This window comes from Equus przewalskii, chromosome 6 (genome assembly GCF_037783145.1).
Source record: "Equus przewalskii isolate Varuska chromosome 6, EquPr2, whole genome shotgun sequence".
Lineage (NCBI taxonomy): Eukaryota > Metazoa > Chordata > Mammalia > Perissodactyla > Equidae > Equus > Equus przewalskii.
Genome location: NC_091836.1, coordinates 22,769,413 through 22,790,033, shown reverse-complemented (window position 1 = coordinate 22,790,033; position 20,621 = coordinate 22,769,413). Strand labels below are relative to the sequence as shown.

Sequence of the window (20,621 nt, the reverse complement as noted above, 5' to 3'; positions counted from 1 at the left end):
GAAACAAAAAATAACAATGGCTGAAAGTAAACAGCACTGGCCTGCATATTATAAGCAGTCTAAACTCCACAGAAATGTATCCCAGCACACTTACAATTCATTAATGATGATATCAGGGGCCCAGATGGCACTCAGAGGTAGGGAGATCTCTCGAATGTCATCAAACATGCTGGAGTTACAGGATAAAAATTCATCATCCCAAACGTGTTAGGAGAAGCCAAAAAGGAAACTTATCAAAAGGGGCAATGTCAACCTCACCAAAGAGGGATTTGGATGAATAACCCAATTGATCAGCCTATTAGTACTATCTGTTAGGGGAGAGGATTTCCCACCCAACTCCTAAAGATGGTGGCCCCAACCAGAAACCATGGCCATCCACTTACATGGATTCTAATACATCAGGTCTGCTGTAGATCTGAGGAACTGTAAACATGAAGATGATATCTATTCCTTAGAGTAATTATATTTTGCGAGAGATCAAGATCAGGAGTCCAGCATGCACAGGAGGAGATATAATCATTTGCCTCATGGTACCATACACTTCTCTTTAATTTTTGATTCTGTGCATCCTGCAAAGCAGAAAGAAAATCCATACCAAATCTTAGCACGTCAGTAAATCAAAGCCCAATTCAACATTATGACAATTCGGAGGAATAAAATCAAATCTAACTAAATAATGCTGATTTTAAAAACATTACCTTGACTCTTCAAGATCCGAGTATTCTCAGTTCCTGTTTATTATGCACACCTGTCACTATGAGCTTTATTATATGACCTATGACAAAATGGCACTTCAACTGCACTTGACATCTTGAATGATTTGCTCATCTCTTTCCCACTCTAATTAGTTACTCCGCCATTAATCAGACTAAAAAATGATATGGAGTCTTAGCCAATTCTGGGCTGAAAAGATGAGACCAAGTTTTTATTTGTAATCAAGACATTATTCATAATCTTTCGATGAATGTTATCTCAGCTGCTATCGACAGCCTTTCCTGTTAAGTTACCTTATGCTTGGATTTCCCTGCTTATAAAACAGACTGAATGAGCTAAATGTAAATGAGGTATATTTTCAATGATATAAATAGGTGTGATTTCCTATGTCTGCAATGAGTCAGTGATTTTTTTAAAAGGTCTTCAAAAACGATAACCAAGAAAGAAATCTCTTTACTAATTTTTTCATATCTAATCTAGTAAAGAACATTCTAAAACTACCATGTTCTCAGGAATTCAAAGAAAAGGAATATCTCATACCATATACAGACAACTCAAAAGGGATCATAAACCTAAATGTAAGAGCTAACACTATAAAACTCCTATAAAAAACAGGAGCAAATCTTCCCGACTCAGAATCAAGCAATGACTTCTTAGATTTGACACCACAAGCACAAGCAACAAAAGAAAAAATAAATGGGACCTCATCAAAATTAAATGTTTTTGTGCTATAAAGGACACCATCAAGAAATAAAAAGACAACCCACAGAATGGGAGAAAATATCTGTGAATCATGTATCTGGTAAGGGCCTTGTATCCAGAATATACAACAAACTCTTACAACTCAACAATAAAAAGAAAAATAAGCCAATTGAAAGATGGGTATGAAAGGATACAATCAACAGACTGGAAAAGGCAATCCAGAGAATGGGAGGAAATATTTGCTGATCATATATCTGATAAACGGTTAACATCCAAAATATATAAAGAACTACAACTCAACAACAAAAAGCCAAACACAAATTAAAAGTGGACAAAGGACTTGAATAGACATTTCTCTAAAGGAGATAGACAAACAACCCACAAGCACATGAAAAGATGCTCATCATCACTGCTTTGGACCAAATTGCGTCCTTGCCAAATTCTTGTGTGACTGTATTTGGAGATGGGGTTTTAGAAGGTAATTCAGGTTAAATGAGGTCATAGGGTGGGGCCCTAGTCCATTTAGGATTGGTGGCCTTAGAAGAAGAGGAAGAGAGAAATATCTCTTTCTTTCCTCCATGTGAGGACACAGTGAGAAGGCAGCCATCTGCAAGCCAAGAAGAGAGCTCTTATCAGGAAGCAAATCAGCTGGAACTTTGATCTTGGACTTCCCAGCCTCCATAACTGTGAGAAAGAAATTTCTATTGTTTAATCCGTGCAGTCTATGGTATTTGTTATAGCAGTCCAAGCTGACTAATTCAATCACTAATCATTAGGGAAATGTAAATCAAAACCACAATGAAACGTCACTTCACACTCGTTAGGATGGCTACTATAAAAAAAAAGCAGGAAATAACAAGCGTTGGTGAGGATGTGAAGAAATTGGAACTCTTATACACTATTGGTGGGAATGTAAAATGGCGCAGTTGCTGCAGAAAACAGCATGGCAGGCACTTCCCAAAAAAGTTAAAGATAGAATTACCATATGGTCCATCAGTTTCATTCCTTGGTATATACCCAAAAGAATTGGAAGCAAGAATTCGGACAGATATTTGTACACTCATGTGAATAGCAGCATTATTCACAATAGCCAAGGGGTGGAAGTAATCCAAGTATCCATCAATGGATGAATAGATAAAGAAAATGTAATATAAACATACAAAATAATATTAGCCTTAAAAAGGAAGGGTATTCTGACACACACTACAACATAGATGAACCTTGAGACATTATGCTAAGTGAAATAAGCTAGTCACAAAAGGACAAACACTGTGTGATTCTACTTATATAAGGTACCTAGAGTAGTCAAATTGATAGAAACAGAAAGTAGAATGGTGGGTGCCAGGGACGAGAGGAAAGAGTGATGGAGAGTTTAGTGTTTAATGGGTACAGAGTTTCAGTTTGGCAAGTTTAAAAGAGTTCTGAAGATGGACGGTGGTGATGGCTGCACAACAATGAGAACGTACTTAATGCTGTTGCATTGTACACTTAAAAATGGTTAACATGGCAAACTTTATGTTATGTGCATTTTATCCAAGTAAAAATAATCATTAAAAAAGTGAGCTAAGGACTTGAATAGATATTTCTCCAAAAGAAATATACAAATGACCAGTTGGTACATGAAAAGATGCTCAACATCATTAGTCATAAGGAAAATGCAAGTAAGCACCACAGTGAGATACCGCTTCACCCAACTAGGAGGCTAAGATAACAAGTGTTGACAAGGATGTAGAGAAACTGGAGCCCTCATCCATTACTAGGAGGATTATAAAATGGTGTGGCCACTTTGGAAGTCTATTAGTTCCTCAAAATGTTAAACATAGAGTTACCATATAACCCAGCAATTCTACTCCTAAGTGTGTAACCAAGAGAATGAAAATGTAAGTCCATCATGGAAAAACCTGCACAGGAAGGTTCATAGTAGCATTATTCATGATCAAAATGTGAAAATAACCCAAATGTCCATCAATGGATGAGATAAACAAAATACAGTATATCCATACAATAGAATATTATTCAGCAGTAAAAAGTAATGAAATACTGATGCATGCTACAACATAGAGGAACCTTGAAGGCATATGCTAAGTGAAAGAAGTCAGTCATAAGAGGCTGTTTATTGTATGATTTCATTTATATGAAATGTCTAGGAGAGGCAAATCTGTAGAGACAGAAGGTAGGTTAGTGTTTGCCTAGGGCTGGTGGGGGTGAAGTATGAGGTGTGACTGCTAATGGTATGGGGTTTCTTTTTGAAGTGATGAAATGTTCTGAAATTGGATAGTGGTGATGGTTGCATAACTTTGAATATACTAAAAAACGCTAAATTGTATACTTTAAATGGATGAATTTTGTGGTTGAATTATATCTCAACTATTTAAAAAAATGTAATAAAGAAAAGTAAAGTCATTTTTGAAGACATTTTCAGGGAATTTACAAGCAGGCTGATACAAGCTATGAATGAATTCTCCTTGAACTTGTATTTTTCATTCCTTTCCATGTATAGTCGTGACTAAAACTTGCATCTTTAGAAGAGAATAAGAGGACCAGAAAATTCAACATGAAGACGTGAAATAAAATGCCTAAAATATTTCCCCTGGGGTCTTAGTTTCAAAGATAAAGAGTCATGTAAATGACCTTTTTATTTCTGTAATGTTTAGTTCAATACCAAGTTTTAGTAAAATAATAGAGTTTGGGGAGTAGATGGCATGAAAGCAAATAACAGCTCCATTTTTCTCCCCAGAGCAGAGTATACTAAATTAACTATGCAGCCAATTATCCCACCATATCAAAAATATATAATCTTTGTGCATAAGGTCAAGACTACCACACTCTACAATCCAAGTTGGGTGGGGGTACGGAGGCACCATTGCTATTTAGTCCAGGTGGATGGTGCACATAGAATTGTGCCGTACACAGACTATACAGGCATACACACGGTGGCATCATTTAAAAGAAAAACAATAAACGTTTTAGATTAAAGTTTCCCTTTTTTTGCACTCAAGAAAGCAAATTGCTATTGAATAAGCATTTCTAGATACCTTGAGAAAGAAAAAGGTATTGCGAGCAGATATGGAGTGACCTTACTTCGGTGGCTCCACAGAGGCTGGTCTGAGCGGACTGGCTCTACAGATTTTTATGGACTTCAAGTAGGTACTTGGCAGAGGCAGATTTTAAAGCTGTACACAAAGTGAAAAGACCAAATTCGCAAGTATTTTCCCAAGGAAGAGCTTGGAGGACGTACAGAGGGGCCTTCCAAACAAGATCAGCCATGCAGGGGTCCTAGTAGTTGAAAAAAGACCACTGTTGAGAGCTCGGGGCTAGGTGACACCACTTCCAAGTTCCAGCAGCTGAGAGATCCTGAAATAGATCATGTCTCACCCACCAAAGCCCAAAGGCTCAGTTCTAGGCTTAGCTGCAATCAATGAGGGTTCCCCACCAAAGGTGGGGGGGACAAGCTAAAATGTTGTTTATACTGGGAAATGTGGCTGTTAACTACTCTTTCACAACAAATATAGTTCTACTGCTATGAAATGTCCTTATCGCTGTCACGCCACGTCATGAATGCATCGCCTTGACTCAGTCACGTGGCTGGGGAGAAGGTCTCTGTCTTAATATTTCCTTTTCACTATTGTTTTATCCAGTTGATTCTTATTTACTGCCATAGTGACTCCTTAACTCTTCTTGCCCGTTGCTTTGTCATCTTACATTTAACAACAGTATTGAGAATTATTTTCCAACATCTTGTGGGGGTGTCTGGGAAGATTCATCATTCAGCCCTAAAGAATGCAAAGTCAAAAAGGAGTTTGGGGCTAAATCTGAAATCTTTTCTTGTCAAAGGAAACAAGTTTCTCAATGCCAGCTGGTGAACATAATTGGCTCTCTGGTGGCATTATTCACAGCTTTTCCCTCTGTGTATCTCCCTTTTTTTTCTTTAGATACCTTCCATCTTGCTTGTTAAAAGCAAAGGATATTTCAGAGAATTGGAATTCATTAGTCTTCCTAACAGAGGGAGTCTATTTAGATCTAAATTGGTGGTTAGCAAATATACAGATAATTCCCGCACATTCTTATTTATCTTTCCCAGTTCCGAAGACTATAGAAACAGATGCCTCAACGTCTGGCTGGGAGGCTCTAGTCAATGGACTGGAATACAAAGGTATCTGGGATTCGGAATTGACAAAATTCAATAGAAACAAATTGAAACTCTTCAGTGTTGAGTAGATTATCTCTATAATCAGATTTCCCTAAGGTACTCATAATACCCAGAAATTCTAAGACTGTAGTCTTTCACATAAACAAAACAGGAGGCAAAACATTGTAATGGAAGTGAGGTGCAGTGATGAAAGCTGGGCTGAAGGCTCTTCACATCAAACAAAAGTTGCCAGCAGTTCAGCTGCTGGCAGATGCATCCGACAAGTTATCTATTCACATTGGGAGTGTCCTTGTCTGAGCAGAATCTGTGAGTGATTTTATCGAGTCCTTCAAAACTGGCCCTGCCTTCTGGAACAAACTTTAGGCTTAGCGCACCTGAATGGAATAGAGACATTTGCAAAGCATATTAGACAAAGCCATTCATAAAGATCATCCTAGAACTGGTACTTACATATTTTAATTAGTTAATTAATTTGTTAGACAAATATCTATCCAGTATCTTTGAAGTAATATGTGCTGCATATTGTGGGAAATTTGAATATGAGTAAGAAAGTTCTTGCCTCAAGTAGCTTATTAATAAGTTAAGGTATGTGACATTTTAACAAATAAAATGTGAATTAAGAAATATACAGACTTCAGTGTGTTTAAAGGAAGGAGACCACTGCCAGCTGGGAGAATTGAGGGAAATTTCTTCCAGGAGCTGAGATTTGAAGAACTATACGATCTTGCAGATGGAGAACGAGGAGGAAGACAGTCAGTGGAGGAAACAGCAGAATGCATGGAATACAGGCAGGAGACAACAAGGGGTTCAGTTTCATCGTAGTATTAAGCACCTGTAGAAGATAAGGTCAAGACAGTAGATAGGGATAAAACTAGATGGATGGAATATAACATTTTTCCAGATTCTGAAGGAAAGTTTGTCATATCAAATAATATACTATGTTTAACATATTCTAGTAAAAAATTCATATATTCCAAAACACTGGAGAAAAACACATCTTTGAAAAAATAATGGTGTTCCCCTTAAGTACCACAAGGAATCTGATTTTATTTTCTTTTATTAGGGTAGAAAGAAAGAGTTAGACAAAAATTTTCAATCTGATACAATTGTTCCAAGGGAAAATATTAATATAAAGATTTTACTCCTTTTCTATATTTGTCTCCAGATAAGTCTCTAAAGGAAAGTCTGAGCAATTCTACTTAATCTTAATCAATATGAAGCTAGAAAGTGGAAGGATGAGGAGAGACCCAGAAGGCAGTCTTAATCCCTTACTCAAGACTGATTATACCTCTGCCCTGAGGTTTCACATGACACTGTTCATTTCATGTGTCTTTATTCAAATGATGTTTTTCCCATTGTACAGTGTCTGATGAACAATACAGTCATAAGAACCCACCCACAACTAACAGCAAGGACTAACATTTCTTAAGTAGGGGAAGATACAGCCCCAGGAAATTAAGTCTCCAAAATTCTAGTTCAACATACATTTAGAGAAGAGATTTAAAGGAGTTTTTTTGGGGTTTCTTGTAGGCCTTTTGGAGTAGGGGTGGGGATTTCCTGCTATTTAACTAAACAGTATTTTCTAAGATCTTAGATCTAATACTTTCACTACTGTGAGTGGGAAAATACAGCTGGGAAAAGTGAACTTGGTTGCTAAAAGGGGGATTTTTTGTGTATCATTTAAATGTTCCTGTTTACGAAGAAATAATGATTAGCGTTTAAGATGGAGGAAAATTATGCTAAAATAACTTGCATCAGGTGAAAAAATAACTTAAATCCTGTTACAATATATCAATTATACTTTTAGTTTCAAATTATTTTTCCATCGGTTTTAATGCCTAATTCTCAGTCAAAAAAAATCAAAGTTTATGATTCATAGCATAGCACTAAGATATTAACACAGAAAAACACCTCCACTAAAATAAATTAAAGAGAAATTTTGTTATTTTTAACAAAATACATTAAAATAACAACATTGTATTATGGGTATATGATGTATGTAAATGTAAAATTGATGACAAAATAGTACAAAAGACAGGAGAGCAGGTAAATGGAATTTTACTGTTGTAAGACTCACACATTTTATGTGAAGTGTAATAACTTTAATTCTACGTACACCATATTAAATGAATAATGGACAGAGAAATCCCTAAAGCAAAATCTAAAAGATAATTCAAAGAGAGATGCTGAAAAGTTGACAGAAGAATTAAAATAAAATAATAAAAAAGCTTTAACTTACCTGAAATAAGGGAAGATAAGAGGAAAAGAAGAACAAGAAAACCCAGATGGGACAACTAGACAGCAAGATGGTATTGATAAATGGAGGAAACACTATAATTAAAATGCATAGATTAACAGGTTAAAAAAGCAATACCCTGAAATACTACACAGCAACAAAAAGGAACAAACTATTGGTACACACAACAACTTGGATGAACCTGACGGGAATTATACTAAATGTAAAAAGCAAATCTCGGAGGTTACATCTTGCATGGTTTCATTTATACAATATCCTTGAACTAACACAATTATAAAGACAGAAAAGAGATTTACGTGTTCCAGTGGTTAGAGACTGGGGGGAGAAAGTGTTGTGTCTAGAAAGGAGCAGAACCAGAGAGCCTTGTGGTGATGATCATGTAGCTTGATGTGGTGGTGGTTACACAAAGCTACACATATGATAAAATTACATAGCACACACACATATACACACACAAATGAGTACTTGTAAAACTGGAGAAATCTGAATAAGCTCTTGTCGATTACACCAATGTCAATTTTCTAGTATTGATTTACTGTTTAGTATTAGTATTTACTATTGATGTACTATATTTATGCAAGATGTTAACATTGGGGGACATTGGGTGAAGGGTGTACAGAACCTCCCTATAAATTTATTTGCAACTTCCTGTAAATTTATAACTATTTCAAAATAAAAAGTTGAAAAAAACCAGCAAGATTCAACTACACGCTCTCTCCAGGAAAGGACTTTGAATACAATGTCACAAGTAGATTGAAAATAAAAGGATGGCAAAATATATACCATGTGAAAAGTAAGCATAAGAAAAACTTCAAGAAAAAGAATTTTCCCAGAGATGTAGAGGGGCATTTCATAATGATAAAAGAATCCATTCATTAAGAAGACATGCAATCCTAAATGTGTGTGTGCCTAATAACAGCAGAAAAATAGACAAATCACAATTATAGTTGGGGATCTTAACACTCCTCACTATGAAATTAACAGAACAACAAAAAAACTAAAAGGTTATAGAAGATTTCAACAACAGTATCAAACACGTTTATCAAATTGATATTTATAGAACAGTACACCGTCTATTCAACATTGTACTGGAGGTCTGAGCCAGTGCAACAGACAATAAAAGAAAATAAAAGTATAAAGAGTGGAAAGACAGAAATAAAACTGTCTTTATTCACAGACAACATGATCTTCTACATAGAAAATCTGAAAGAATCTACAAAAAAGCCTCTAAAACTAATAAGAGATGGCAGAGTCAAGGGATCTAAAGCCAATACATTCAAATCAATCGTAGTTTTATATGCTAGCAACAGATTCAATTTAAAATACTACTTATGTTAGCATCAAAAATGTGAAATATTTATGAATAAATTTAACAAAATATTGCAAAACACTGAAAACTACAAAACACTACTAGGAGAAATTAAAAAGGAACTAAACAAATGGAGAGATACATTGTACTCATGGTTGGAAGACTATTGTTAAGATGTCTATTCTCCTCAAATTGATCTGTAGATTTAATGCAATCCCAATAAAAATTCCAGTAGTTTTTTAATATAGAAATTGATGAATTAATTCCAAAATTTTTATGGAAATACAAAGGGCCTAGAAGAGTCAAAACAATTTAAAACAGAAGAACAAGATTGGAAGTCTCACATTATCTGAGTTTGAGACTTCTATAATGCTACAGAATGGAGATAGTGCATTGGTGTAAAAACAAACATATTGATTAATTGGACAGAATAGAGTGCAGAAATAGACCCAAGGTATACAACGAGCTCTTGCAACTCCATAAGAAGATAATAAATAGCCCTATTTTTAAAATGGGTAAAATATTTGAGCAACTATTTTACCAAAAAATATACAATTGGCAAATTAGTGCTCAAAAAGATGTTCAACATTCTTAGTCTTTAGTGAAACGAAAGTTAAAAACCACGTTGAGTTGCCACCACAAATCTACTAGGTTAAAATTTTAAAAGATTGACAATATCAAGTGCTGGTGATTATGAGGAGGAACTGAAACTCTCATACATTGCAGGTGGAAATAGCAAAATGATACAGCTGCTTTGGAAAACAACTTGGCAGTTTCTCATATCGTTAAACACAGACTTATCATACAACTTAGGGATCCCACACCTAGATATGTATCTAAGAGACGTGAAAACGTATGCAAATGTTTATAGCAGCTTCATTCATAATTTCCCCAAACTGGAAAAAACTCACATGTCTAACAACTGGTAAACAGATAAACAAATTGCAGTACATCTGTGTCATGGAATACTACCACTAATATATGCAACAACACAGCATGGATGAACCTCAAAGGCATTAAGCTAAGTGAAAAAAGCCAAAACAAAAAGGGTGAAATACTATATGATTGCATTTATAGATCATTCCGGTAAAGCAAAACTATAGTGAAAAAAAAATAAGATCAGTGTTTGCCAGGGACTGGTGGTAGGAGGAAGGGATTGGATTAAAAAGATGAGCTTAATTCTATGTAATTTATACCTCAGTTTAAAAATGTATCAAAACTTTGTAGGATGTAGCTAAAGCAGTGCTTAGAGGGAAATTTATAGCTTTAAATGCTAAAATTAGAAAAGAAAAAGTTTTAAAATCAATGATCTAAGTTTCCACTTTAAGAAGCTATACAAAGAAGAACAAATTAAATGCAAAATAAGTAGAAGAAAGGAAGTAAATAAAGATAAGAGCAGATATCAGTGAAATAGAAAACAACCAAAGGGAAAATTCAAAACCAGTATTTGATTCTTTGAAAAGATAAATAAAGTTGATAAACTGTTGGCAATACTGTTCAAGGAAAAATAAGAGAAAATACAAATTGCCAATACAGGGAATGAAAAAGGCAGTATCACTAGAGACCCTGTAGACATTAAAAGAATAAAAAGACAATAGTCTAAACAAATAAATTTGACATCTTGGATGAAATAGAAGAATTTCCTAAAAAATACAAATTACCACAACTGACACAAGAAGAAATAGAAAATTTGAGCATTCCTATGTATGTTAATGAAATTGAGTTGACATTTGAATGGCTTCCCACAAAGAAAACTCCAGTCCCAGATAGTTTTACTGGTGAAATCTATCAAACAGTAAGAAAGGAAAATATCTGTGTTACACAATTCCTTCAGAAAATTGAGGAGGGGACATTTTTCAACTACTTACATACGGCCAACATATCCCTGATACCCAAACCAGACAAATACATTACAAGAAATGAAATCTATAGCCCAATAACCCTTATTAACATGGATGCAATCTAAATTAAGTAGGAATTCAAATACAGAAACATATAAAAAGAATAATATACCAAGATCAAATGAGGTTCATCCTAGGAATGCAGAGGTGGTATCACATTTTAAAGTCAATCAAAATAATTTACCATATTAACCATATAAAACAGAAAATTCATTTGATCATCCAAATATATAGGGAAAAAATATTTGATGTAATTCAATATACATTCAGGATTAAAAAGAAAAACCTCTCAGCATACGAAAAAATAGGAGAGAATGTCCTCAGTCCGATAAAAAGCATCTACAAAAAACCTATACCTAATATCATACTTAACAGTGAAAGATTTTTCCCTAAGACTGGGAACAAACAAGGCTGTCTGCTCTCACCACTTCTATTAACAATGAAGTAGAGACCTTAGGCACTGCAATAAGATAAGAAAAGAAGAATAAAGAGCATATAGATTAGAAAGACAGAAGTAAAACTATTTGCAGATGACATGATTGTATATGTCCAATTAATCTACATCTAATCAATCTATAAAAAACTACTAGAATTAGTAAGTGAATTCAGCAAGATCACAGGATACAGAGTCAACACACAAATTAATCATATTTCTTTATAACAACAAATAACTAGAAAATAAAAAATGTTAAGTAATATTTATAGTAGTATCAAAAATACTTTGGGATACGGGCCCACCCAGTGGCTTAGTTAAGTTCACACTCTGCTTTGGTGGCCCCGGGGTTCAAGGTTCAGACACCAGGCATGGACCTACACACTGCTCATCAAGCCATGCTGAGGTGGCATCCCACGTACAAAATAGAGGAAGACTGGCAACAGATGTTAGCCCAGGGCGGATCTTCCTCACCAAAAAAACCCACAAAAACCAAAAAACTTTGGGATAAATTTAATAGAAGTAAGTGTAAAACTTCTACATTGAAAATTACAAAACATTGTTGAAGATCCAAATAAATAGAGAGAATATCCATATTCAAGGATGGCAAAACTCAATATTAAGACGTTAATTCTCCCTTAAATTTCTCTGTAGATCCCATACCATTCTAAACAAACTCCTAGAAGGTATTTTTAAAAAACAGAAATTGACAAGCTGGTTATAAAGTTTATGTAGAAATGCAAATGTCCTAAAAAACCAAACTATCTTAAAAGTGAAGAACAATATCCAAAGACTTATTCTACCTGATTTCAAGAGACATAGTCCAAAACTTAGCTGTCAATTTAATTTTCAACCAAGACACCAAAGCAATTCCATGGGGAAAGGAAAGCCTTTTCAAAAAAATGATGCTGGAACAACTCCTATCAAAATGCAAAAAACCAAGAACCAAAACTAAAAAACCCAACAAAACAAAACACAAAAACAACAACAACAAAAGCCTTGACCCCTACTTCACACCATCACAAAAATTTATTCTTAATAGATCACAGAACTAAATCTAAGGAGCTAAAAACTATAAATCTTCTTGCATAAAATATAAGAAAATATTTTTATGACCTTAGGGTAGCAAAGACTTCTTAGACAGTGCCCAGAAAGCACTAACCATAAATAAAGAATTGATTAAAAAGTGGACTTCAGGGGCTGGCCCCGTGGCCGAGCGGTTAAGTTCCCGCGCTCCGCTGCAGGCGGCCCAGTGTTTCGTTGGTTCGAATCCTGGGCGTGGACATGACACTGCTCATCAAACCACGCTGAGGCAGCGTCCCACATGCCACAACTAGAAGGACCCACAACAAAGAATATACAACTATGTACCGGGGGGCTTTGGGGAGAAAAAGGAAAAAATAAAATCTTTAAAAAAAAAAAAAAAGTGGACTTCATTAGATTTTAATATTTCTGTTCATCCTAAGACCCATTAGAAAAATGAGTAGACAAGACACAGACATTCACAATACATATCTGACAAAAGACTTATGTCCAGAATATATAAACAACTCCTATAAATCTATAATACAAAAAGACCAACAACCCAATAAAAAAATAGGAAAAGACTTAAACAGGTACTTCACAGGGAAAGATATGTAAGTAGTTAATAAGTGCATGAAAAAGAGGCCCTAATCATTAGCCATCAGGGAAACGTAAAGTAAAACCACAATGAAATACCCTACAGCCTTACCAGAACGGTTAAAACTAAAAAGACTGATAACACCAAATGTTGGTGAAGGTGTGGAGCAATGGGAACTCTCATAGCTGACTGGTGGGTGTGTAAAATGTACAGTCACTTTGTAAACCAGTCTGGCACTTTCTCATTAAGCATAAACCTATACTATGAGCCAGTTATTCCACTTCTAGGCTTTACCTAAGAGACATGAAAACATACGTACATCAAAAGTCTTGTACGGGAACATTCGTTGCAGCTTTATTAATAATATCCTAAAACTGGAAATGACCCACACGCCTACCAACAAGCGAATGGATAAACAAATCATGGTTTATCCATAACCAAATACTACTTACCAATAAAAAGGAAAAACTACCGATTTACACAACGTGAGTGACCCCCAAAAACTCTATGCTGAGTGAAAAACCCAGACACAATAGAGTATATACAATAAATTTTCATTTGTATGAAGTTCTAAGACTGGTAAAGATAATCTTTGATGAAAGAAATCAGAACGGTAGTTGTCTCAGTGGATGGAGGGGATGGGGATTGACTGGGAAGGAAATGAGATGAGGGATCTTTCTGGGGTGATGGAAATGTTTGATATATTGACAGGGATATGGACTATATGGGTGCAGGCAGTTATCAAAACTCATTGAACTGTACACTGTGCATGTCAATATATGTATATTATACCTCAATTAGAAAAGTTTTGAGGAGTGGATTGAAAAACTGCTATTAAGCTACTTTAACAAAACAAGCTTAGTAAAGTCTGCTTTTAAGGGAAATCAATATAAATCTGGAAGCTACCGATATTGGAGACTTTGTAATCAGGCAAAAGGAAAAAGAGGAAGCAGGGATACTAGCCAGGGCCATCATTTATCGTGGGCTTACTAAGACCTCTGCTAACTGCTTTACTGCATTTTCTCATTTAATTCCCTCAACAACCCTTTTTTCAGATATAGTAGAAAAGACATGATTTAATAAACAAATCTTCCCACCATCCTTAGCAAACACCTTAGGTATAAAAGTCCCCTATAAACTCAAGATACCAAGGTACTTTTTCCTCTTTTTAAAATTCCAGGCAATAAGCGGTGAATGTTTTCTTAAATCTACTATTATTATCACTAAGGAATGTGAACTGTAGAAAAAAATACCTATTACCATTTTCGGTTTCAGCAATACTCATAAAATATGTGCTGTGATCGATGACCACAATTCTTAAAACATGTTGATTCCATGAAACTCATATTTTTAGACTATCTGCCCCTCACAATGTAAGTTGGGGGCTAGAAAGTGTGGTTTGCCTAATAAACATTTTGCCTCACGCTCACTGCTAAAATGAGTCTAGCACAACTTCCCTACCAGCTCAACTAGAGTCTCAGAATAAAACTCCTCCTAGGCTCTTGCATAAATGGCAGGTGGTTTTACAGAAGGGTAACAGGAAGAGGAAAGGACAAGATGGCCCTTACCACATCCAATACAGCACCGACAAATGTGTCCAGGTACACAGTGGTGACCTGCGTCCAGTCGTGAACTCACCTCACTTCCTTGTGATATTTCTGTAATAGTTTCTTGAGGAGATGATCGAGAGCAGAATTCCTGGGATGAGGTGTATCTATGGCTACGATTCTTTACAACTATCACTGTAAGGATGAAAATAAGAGAAACTTAGCATCTTTGGGAGATCTCAGACTGTTCAGGACTTGATGGCTCCTAGCAGGACATAGTCTTTAGCTCACCCCAATCTGCTTAAGTTCAAAGCCAGTTGGTGGGCTTTTTGTCAGATGCTTATTTCAAGCAAGCTGATGGCCTAAGTGCCCAATGGAGAAATCTCATTATGAAGATAAATAAATCAACCCATCTCCGTGGACGCAAACCATACCTGTAATTCCATTTTTACAGCAATCACGCATCTTGGAGACAGAATTCTTTCTTTATTTCTGTATTATCCTCTCCAGGTACCTGGAAGAAACCTTCCTATACACTTAATGCAGAAATTAACTTCCCTCTTGGATTTTTCTTTTGATTTTTCCATTTGTAAGTCAGCAATTAATTAGAAAACCCAAGCATAAACTAGACAAACCAATGAACTCAAAGATCTGGGTGGATTTCTAAATAATGGGGTTATTGAGATTTCAATTCCTACATTTCTTCTAAAAACAAACAAATAATTAAAAAAAACTCTTTTCTCTCTCAGTCTGTCTTTAAAATGCACTTGTCAGAAAATGAGATCTTTGTTTTGGGAAAATTTTGTCTGGTTCCAGGGAACAACCATTTCCTATGACCCAAGAATCTTGATTTGTAGAGAAACAGTGATTGGCGTTGAGGCAGGAGAGGCCAAGGGAAAGGAAGCAAAAGAAATGAGCACCAACAATTGGAAGTGACAAATTTGTGAGGGCTTTCTCTGAATTGCAAAAAGATATTTTGTTCACAAGCTTTGCCAGCCCTTGGGGGATTCAAAGCTTCGCTAAGTCATTGGACTGAAGCAAATTGCACACCTCCTGCCACAGTGCGTGAGTGAAATCTATCTGTAGTGTCCTGCGCGTGAATTCAGCTCAGCTCTCAGTGGTTTTGATGGTTATTTTGATGAGCTGCTGAAGGTATGTGGGATCCAGCAGGAAACTGTAAATGAGATATCCTCTCCCTGTGCGACAGTCCTGTTTATACCCATTTCTTTATGAATGATGTCACGTCGCTTGCTGCCACAGGCAGCAATTTCTATGACTTATCAATGTCAGTGTGACCAAAATGCTAACAATGATGCTGGAGGTGCGATTTTCCAGGCTCATTGTGGGCAGTAGAATATTCACTCTCATTACCATCCGAACTGGGAATCCAATGAGCATTTTAACTCCCTAACTATTCACCCAAGAAGATGCCTCAAGTGGCATCAGCTATGCAGGCGTGCGGGACTAAGGTGGGTAACTTGCATCAGGCATCATTTTTACGGCTTTGTGAACTGTGATTGTCAAAAAATGCGCCGTGAATCTCTCTACCTGAGACCACTTCTTGTTGGCATACCCCAGGTGAGAGAAGTCAGGAGCACAAAGCAATGCTGGTCTGGTGCTTTTCTTGACAACTTCAGTTTGGGCAACTTCACTGTTAACTCGCTTGGAAGCTCCCAATCCAAGTCCCACTTGGGGAAATACTGAAATGTACATGTTTCAATAGAGGAAACTACCTGAGACAGAGTTAAAACATAATTCTGAGCAATGAATGTGTGTTCCCTCCACCCTCTGCTCAGAAAGACTCAAATTCCCCTCTGCCATCTTTGCTAGGAAACAATTCATAGGGCCCCTATGAATAAATATATATTTTCTAGACTGTGTCAAAGTCTTTGGGTAAAAAGAGACAGTTCTGGAAGCTCGAATTAGGAACAAAAGAGAAAAAAATCAAAGATAGGAGGAAAATAAGAAGCAAATGAAAAAGTGTGCTTAAATAAACTATAAGGGGAAAGAATTCTTTGTTTAAAATGGGAAGAAATAATAAATTACATTTCTCCTATGAATGCAAATTTGCCTGAGGAGAAAGATCAATTACAGGAGAGAGATTAAGAATTTAAGTGACCATTAATTAACAGTAAATTATGCCCCTTGAAAGCTAATGTGACATTCACACAAGCACTAAATGACTCGCAGTTCAGTGATGTTTCAAGAGACGCTGATGGAAGCTATCACCAGACCCAGGAAAGACGCCTCGCTTGCACTGCCTCCTTGAATGCTAATGATAGCTTCAAATAATTCACTTGTAAGATTTCTGGAAAGTAGAATGTGTTAAGCACTAAGCTATCAAGCACTTTTAGGTGAAGAGAGATTTTTTTAGAAAGATAAGAACACAATAGAATTATTCCTTTGTTTTCCTTGTATTAATGAGTTACGCTCACACACACCTATCTTAAAGTGTTCTGGGCACTTCAATGGAAAGAGCTATTCTTGCTTTAGTGAGTTCCCTATCTTTATAAGAGAATTATACATACATCTGAGAGGTTACAAGGAAATAGAGGTTTAGGTGTGTGGTAATATCGAATACCTAATACCGATTGAATACTTGCTGTATGCCAGGCATTGGGCTAAGAGCCCTTTACATAAATGATCTCATTTCACTTTTACAACAGCCTTAGGAGATAGGTACCCCACACCTCTATGAGGAGTCACTATTATTACAGGTGGGGGACCACAGGCGTAAGGGAGGTTAGTACCACCCAAGGTCATAGAGCTTGCAAGTGAAGAGGTTGGCATTCAAACACAGCTGATCTGGATCCAAAGCCCAAGCTCCTAATCATGACACCACACCGACCTGGCTCCCTAAGAATTTTAGCCCCAGCACTGAGTAACGCTTCACAAGGAAGACTGACATGATGCATGGTGTACATTATTGGGCAGAAACAGCCCATTGTTATTTTCTGGGTATGTGTGTTTTCAGGTCAACAACATCTTACATTTGTGTTGCATCTTATAATTTCACAATGCTATCTTATTTGACCTTCATGAATATACAAAACAGTTAGCTCACAGGGAAACTGAATCTCTAAGAGATGAATTAACTTGCCCAGGGTCACCTGGCTGCTGAGTAGTGGAGCAGGAACTGAATGGTTCTCCTGGGCCAGGTCCCCCACCCCAGCACACATACTGCCTCCAGGGAGCAGCTGTGAACTGGTAGTTGGTTCAATGCTCTTGTATTTATGAATCACCTCGATATTAACTTGGTAAAAATTCCAAAGGGCTGATTTTTCTACAACAAATGTTTTCAGTATGATTTATGGTCAAGCACTATTACTAGACAGTATTAAAACACTTTTTTCTGCCACATTTAGAACAAAAATCAAGCCTAATGCAAAACATTACAAAGAGACATCATTAAGAGTTTCTTCTGTTTTCTTACCTTCATTTTTCTATTTTATCTTACTTAGTTTAATGCTCATAATTATTTTCTGCTAAGAAACCCATTTGGCATTTAATGAAATTTCCTCTGTTTTCATTTTTGTAATTAAGATATGCTTTTATCCTTTAAGTTCAACATCCAGGACTTTTATACTTTAATGATAAGTGGCTATTTTTCTTCTCTACCCAATAAAAAAATCATTTCCAGCTGCTTGGCTACCGAATTCCTTCCTCATCTCCATAATTGACTCATTCCACTTCCAGTTATATTTTAAAACATGGAAATTCAGATGTGAGCTCTAGGAGAACCCTCAAGAAAGTGGGATATTGGGAATCACCAGCATAAACATAAATTCTTGATTCGTGCATTTTTTCTAAGAATCGATTGTATCCTAACTCAAATGATTCAGTTCAGTAGAGTTAACATTGGTGCCACGGAAGTTAATTCCAGAAATTTTATGTTAGTGCCTAATGTGCTTTTAAGGGGACTTGCACACTCAAAACATGCAAGTTTATAGTACTTGTCTTTAGAGATATGTTCAGCTATACAGACTTTGTACGGCTGGACGTAAAGCGCCTAATATCAAAATGATCTCCAGGTGTCTGTAGCCATGATGTGTCCAAGGGACTCTTCTTCTGGGTTACCAAAAACTTATAATGAAGCCAAGACTATTTTGAATAAGAAAAATGTATTATTCAGACATAAAACAAATCTGAAAAAGAATGCCCCAAACTCTCAATGTAAATTGCTGCAGAGAGAGCTTGATTTCTAGAGAAGGAGAGATTTATCAAACAATTCTAACATTTCAGAGCACATTTTCAGCTAGGTAAAAAGCCCCCCTGTGTGACTCTGCATGTACATGTACCTGTGATTGTAGGAGCCGAGTCAAAACAAGCCACTGGTTTCCATGTAGCTTCATGGGACTGGTATTTACAGATGATGAATAAAAATGAGCACTTGTGAGGAGCTACTCTAGTTTGTGAGTTAATATTCAATGTCTAGTGAGATCATAAGAGGACTCACCTGAGGCAGCCACTGGGATGAAGGGCCACAGAGGAGCCATTGCTCTTGCCATCGTGTTCCTGGGCACGTCCCAAAGAGGAGAAGTGCAAACTTGCCTATTGGATGGAATGCCACTCAATTTTTCCTAAAAGGGCTCCTCTTTACTCCATTCTCCTCTGTTTGCCAATTTATGCTGTCCTTGCTTGGCACTACTTTATAAACGCTAAATGGGACCAAAGGCAACACCAGCACCACCACACAAATGTTTTGGAATTGACACCATCGTGATACTCCTTAACTTCTCCATTTGGTTCTGCCCCAGGATCAGATCATAGCCAGCATTTCAATTTCCCTGACAGGAGCTAGCTAAGTGAATAATGTAATCTGAGAGGAGCCCCAAAGGAGAGGAAATTCCACACTAATATGATTTCCTTTACAGCCTTTACCTAAGGCAATGCTCTTGCTGACATTCAGGACACTAATTTCATTAATAATTGAGATCCAAATAGCTGTTCTAAATCAGACTTATGCAGTAACATCTTCAGCATTTGACAGTGTTTATTGGACTCTTGAATTACACAAGGCTGATGGAAACCTGGTATTCTCTAATGAAGAACGACTGCTAACAACACAGTGGGAAAAGGGCTTTTTGTTTTTCCTGAGTCCTTGAAATTAAAAGAAATGTTGATTTTTGATAAACAGGAGTGCTTCTTAAATTTTCACTGCCCACAATTCAGAGAGTGCTTCTAGGCTTATTGAAGATGAGAACTACTAAAGTTTAATATCATTCAGTAAATTTTTTTTCCACTTTTTGATTGAGTACCCATTCATTCTTCATTATTAAGCAAAAAGATGTGTAATTCTATATAACTCTATCTTCCATTGGTAGACCCCTAGATGCTCTAGAAACAGACACTAAACTTCATATCATTTCCAACATCTGCCTGCTTTTTACTATAAATGGGATTGTAGAAGCACAGGTTTGAGATAAGTTTTCACAGAGCGAATCGAGGGGGAAAAGTATATACTTGATCCCTGTTCTCCTAATTATTCAGTCCATTTGGTTAGATTCCATGAAGCTCTGTTCTGAATTTTCATCTACCAATAAAATGTAGCCTGATTGGTTTCCTGCTATTTGTGAAGAGAGTTACAAATATGGAAAGGGAGAAACCTAGGAGGAACCCCGTGGTGCTGAGTTGGTTTTAGAGGTGTCAGTGTGAACTCATGGTTTTCAGGATACGTAGCTAAATGCAGAAGTAAATACAAATGCAGATGTCTGTGTGCACATGTTCATACACACATATAACCCTAGCTCTGTCTACTAGAGGGCCTGGGAGCAGGGACACCCCAATAGCAATGAGTCCACCTAAAATTCAGATCTTAGTTTCTAAGTACCATACCAACCTGAAAGGAAGAGATGGAGAAATGACTGATGCCAGGGCTGGGGCAGAGAAAATATAAGAAAAGCCTAGAACATCTCACCGTATCATAGAGTAAAGAAGTGCTAAAAGAAGGATGGGGTTGTGATCCAAGGACATGGTCGGCTTGAAGG

At 36.5% G+C, this 20,621-nt stretch overlaps 1 protein-coding gene across 1 annotated transcript in view; it reads right to left on the bottom strand.

Annotated features, from left to right (window-relative positions):
* HTR3B (5-hydroxytryptamine receptor 3B) overlaps positions 1-19,130 on the bottom strand; it is a 29,553-nt gene extending 10,423 nt beyond the window's left edge. The window contains 4 exon segments of the mRNA XM_008531136.2: positions 95-204; positions 525-569; positions 14,656-14,807; positions 19,091-19,130. Of these exon segments, the coding sequence (XP_008529358.2) occupies positions 95-204; positions 525-569; positions 14,656-14,807; positions 19,091-19,130 (347 nt within the window).
* Positions 19,131-20,621: the final 1,491 nt, after the last annotated feature.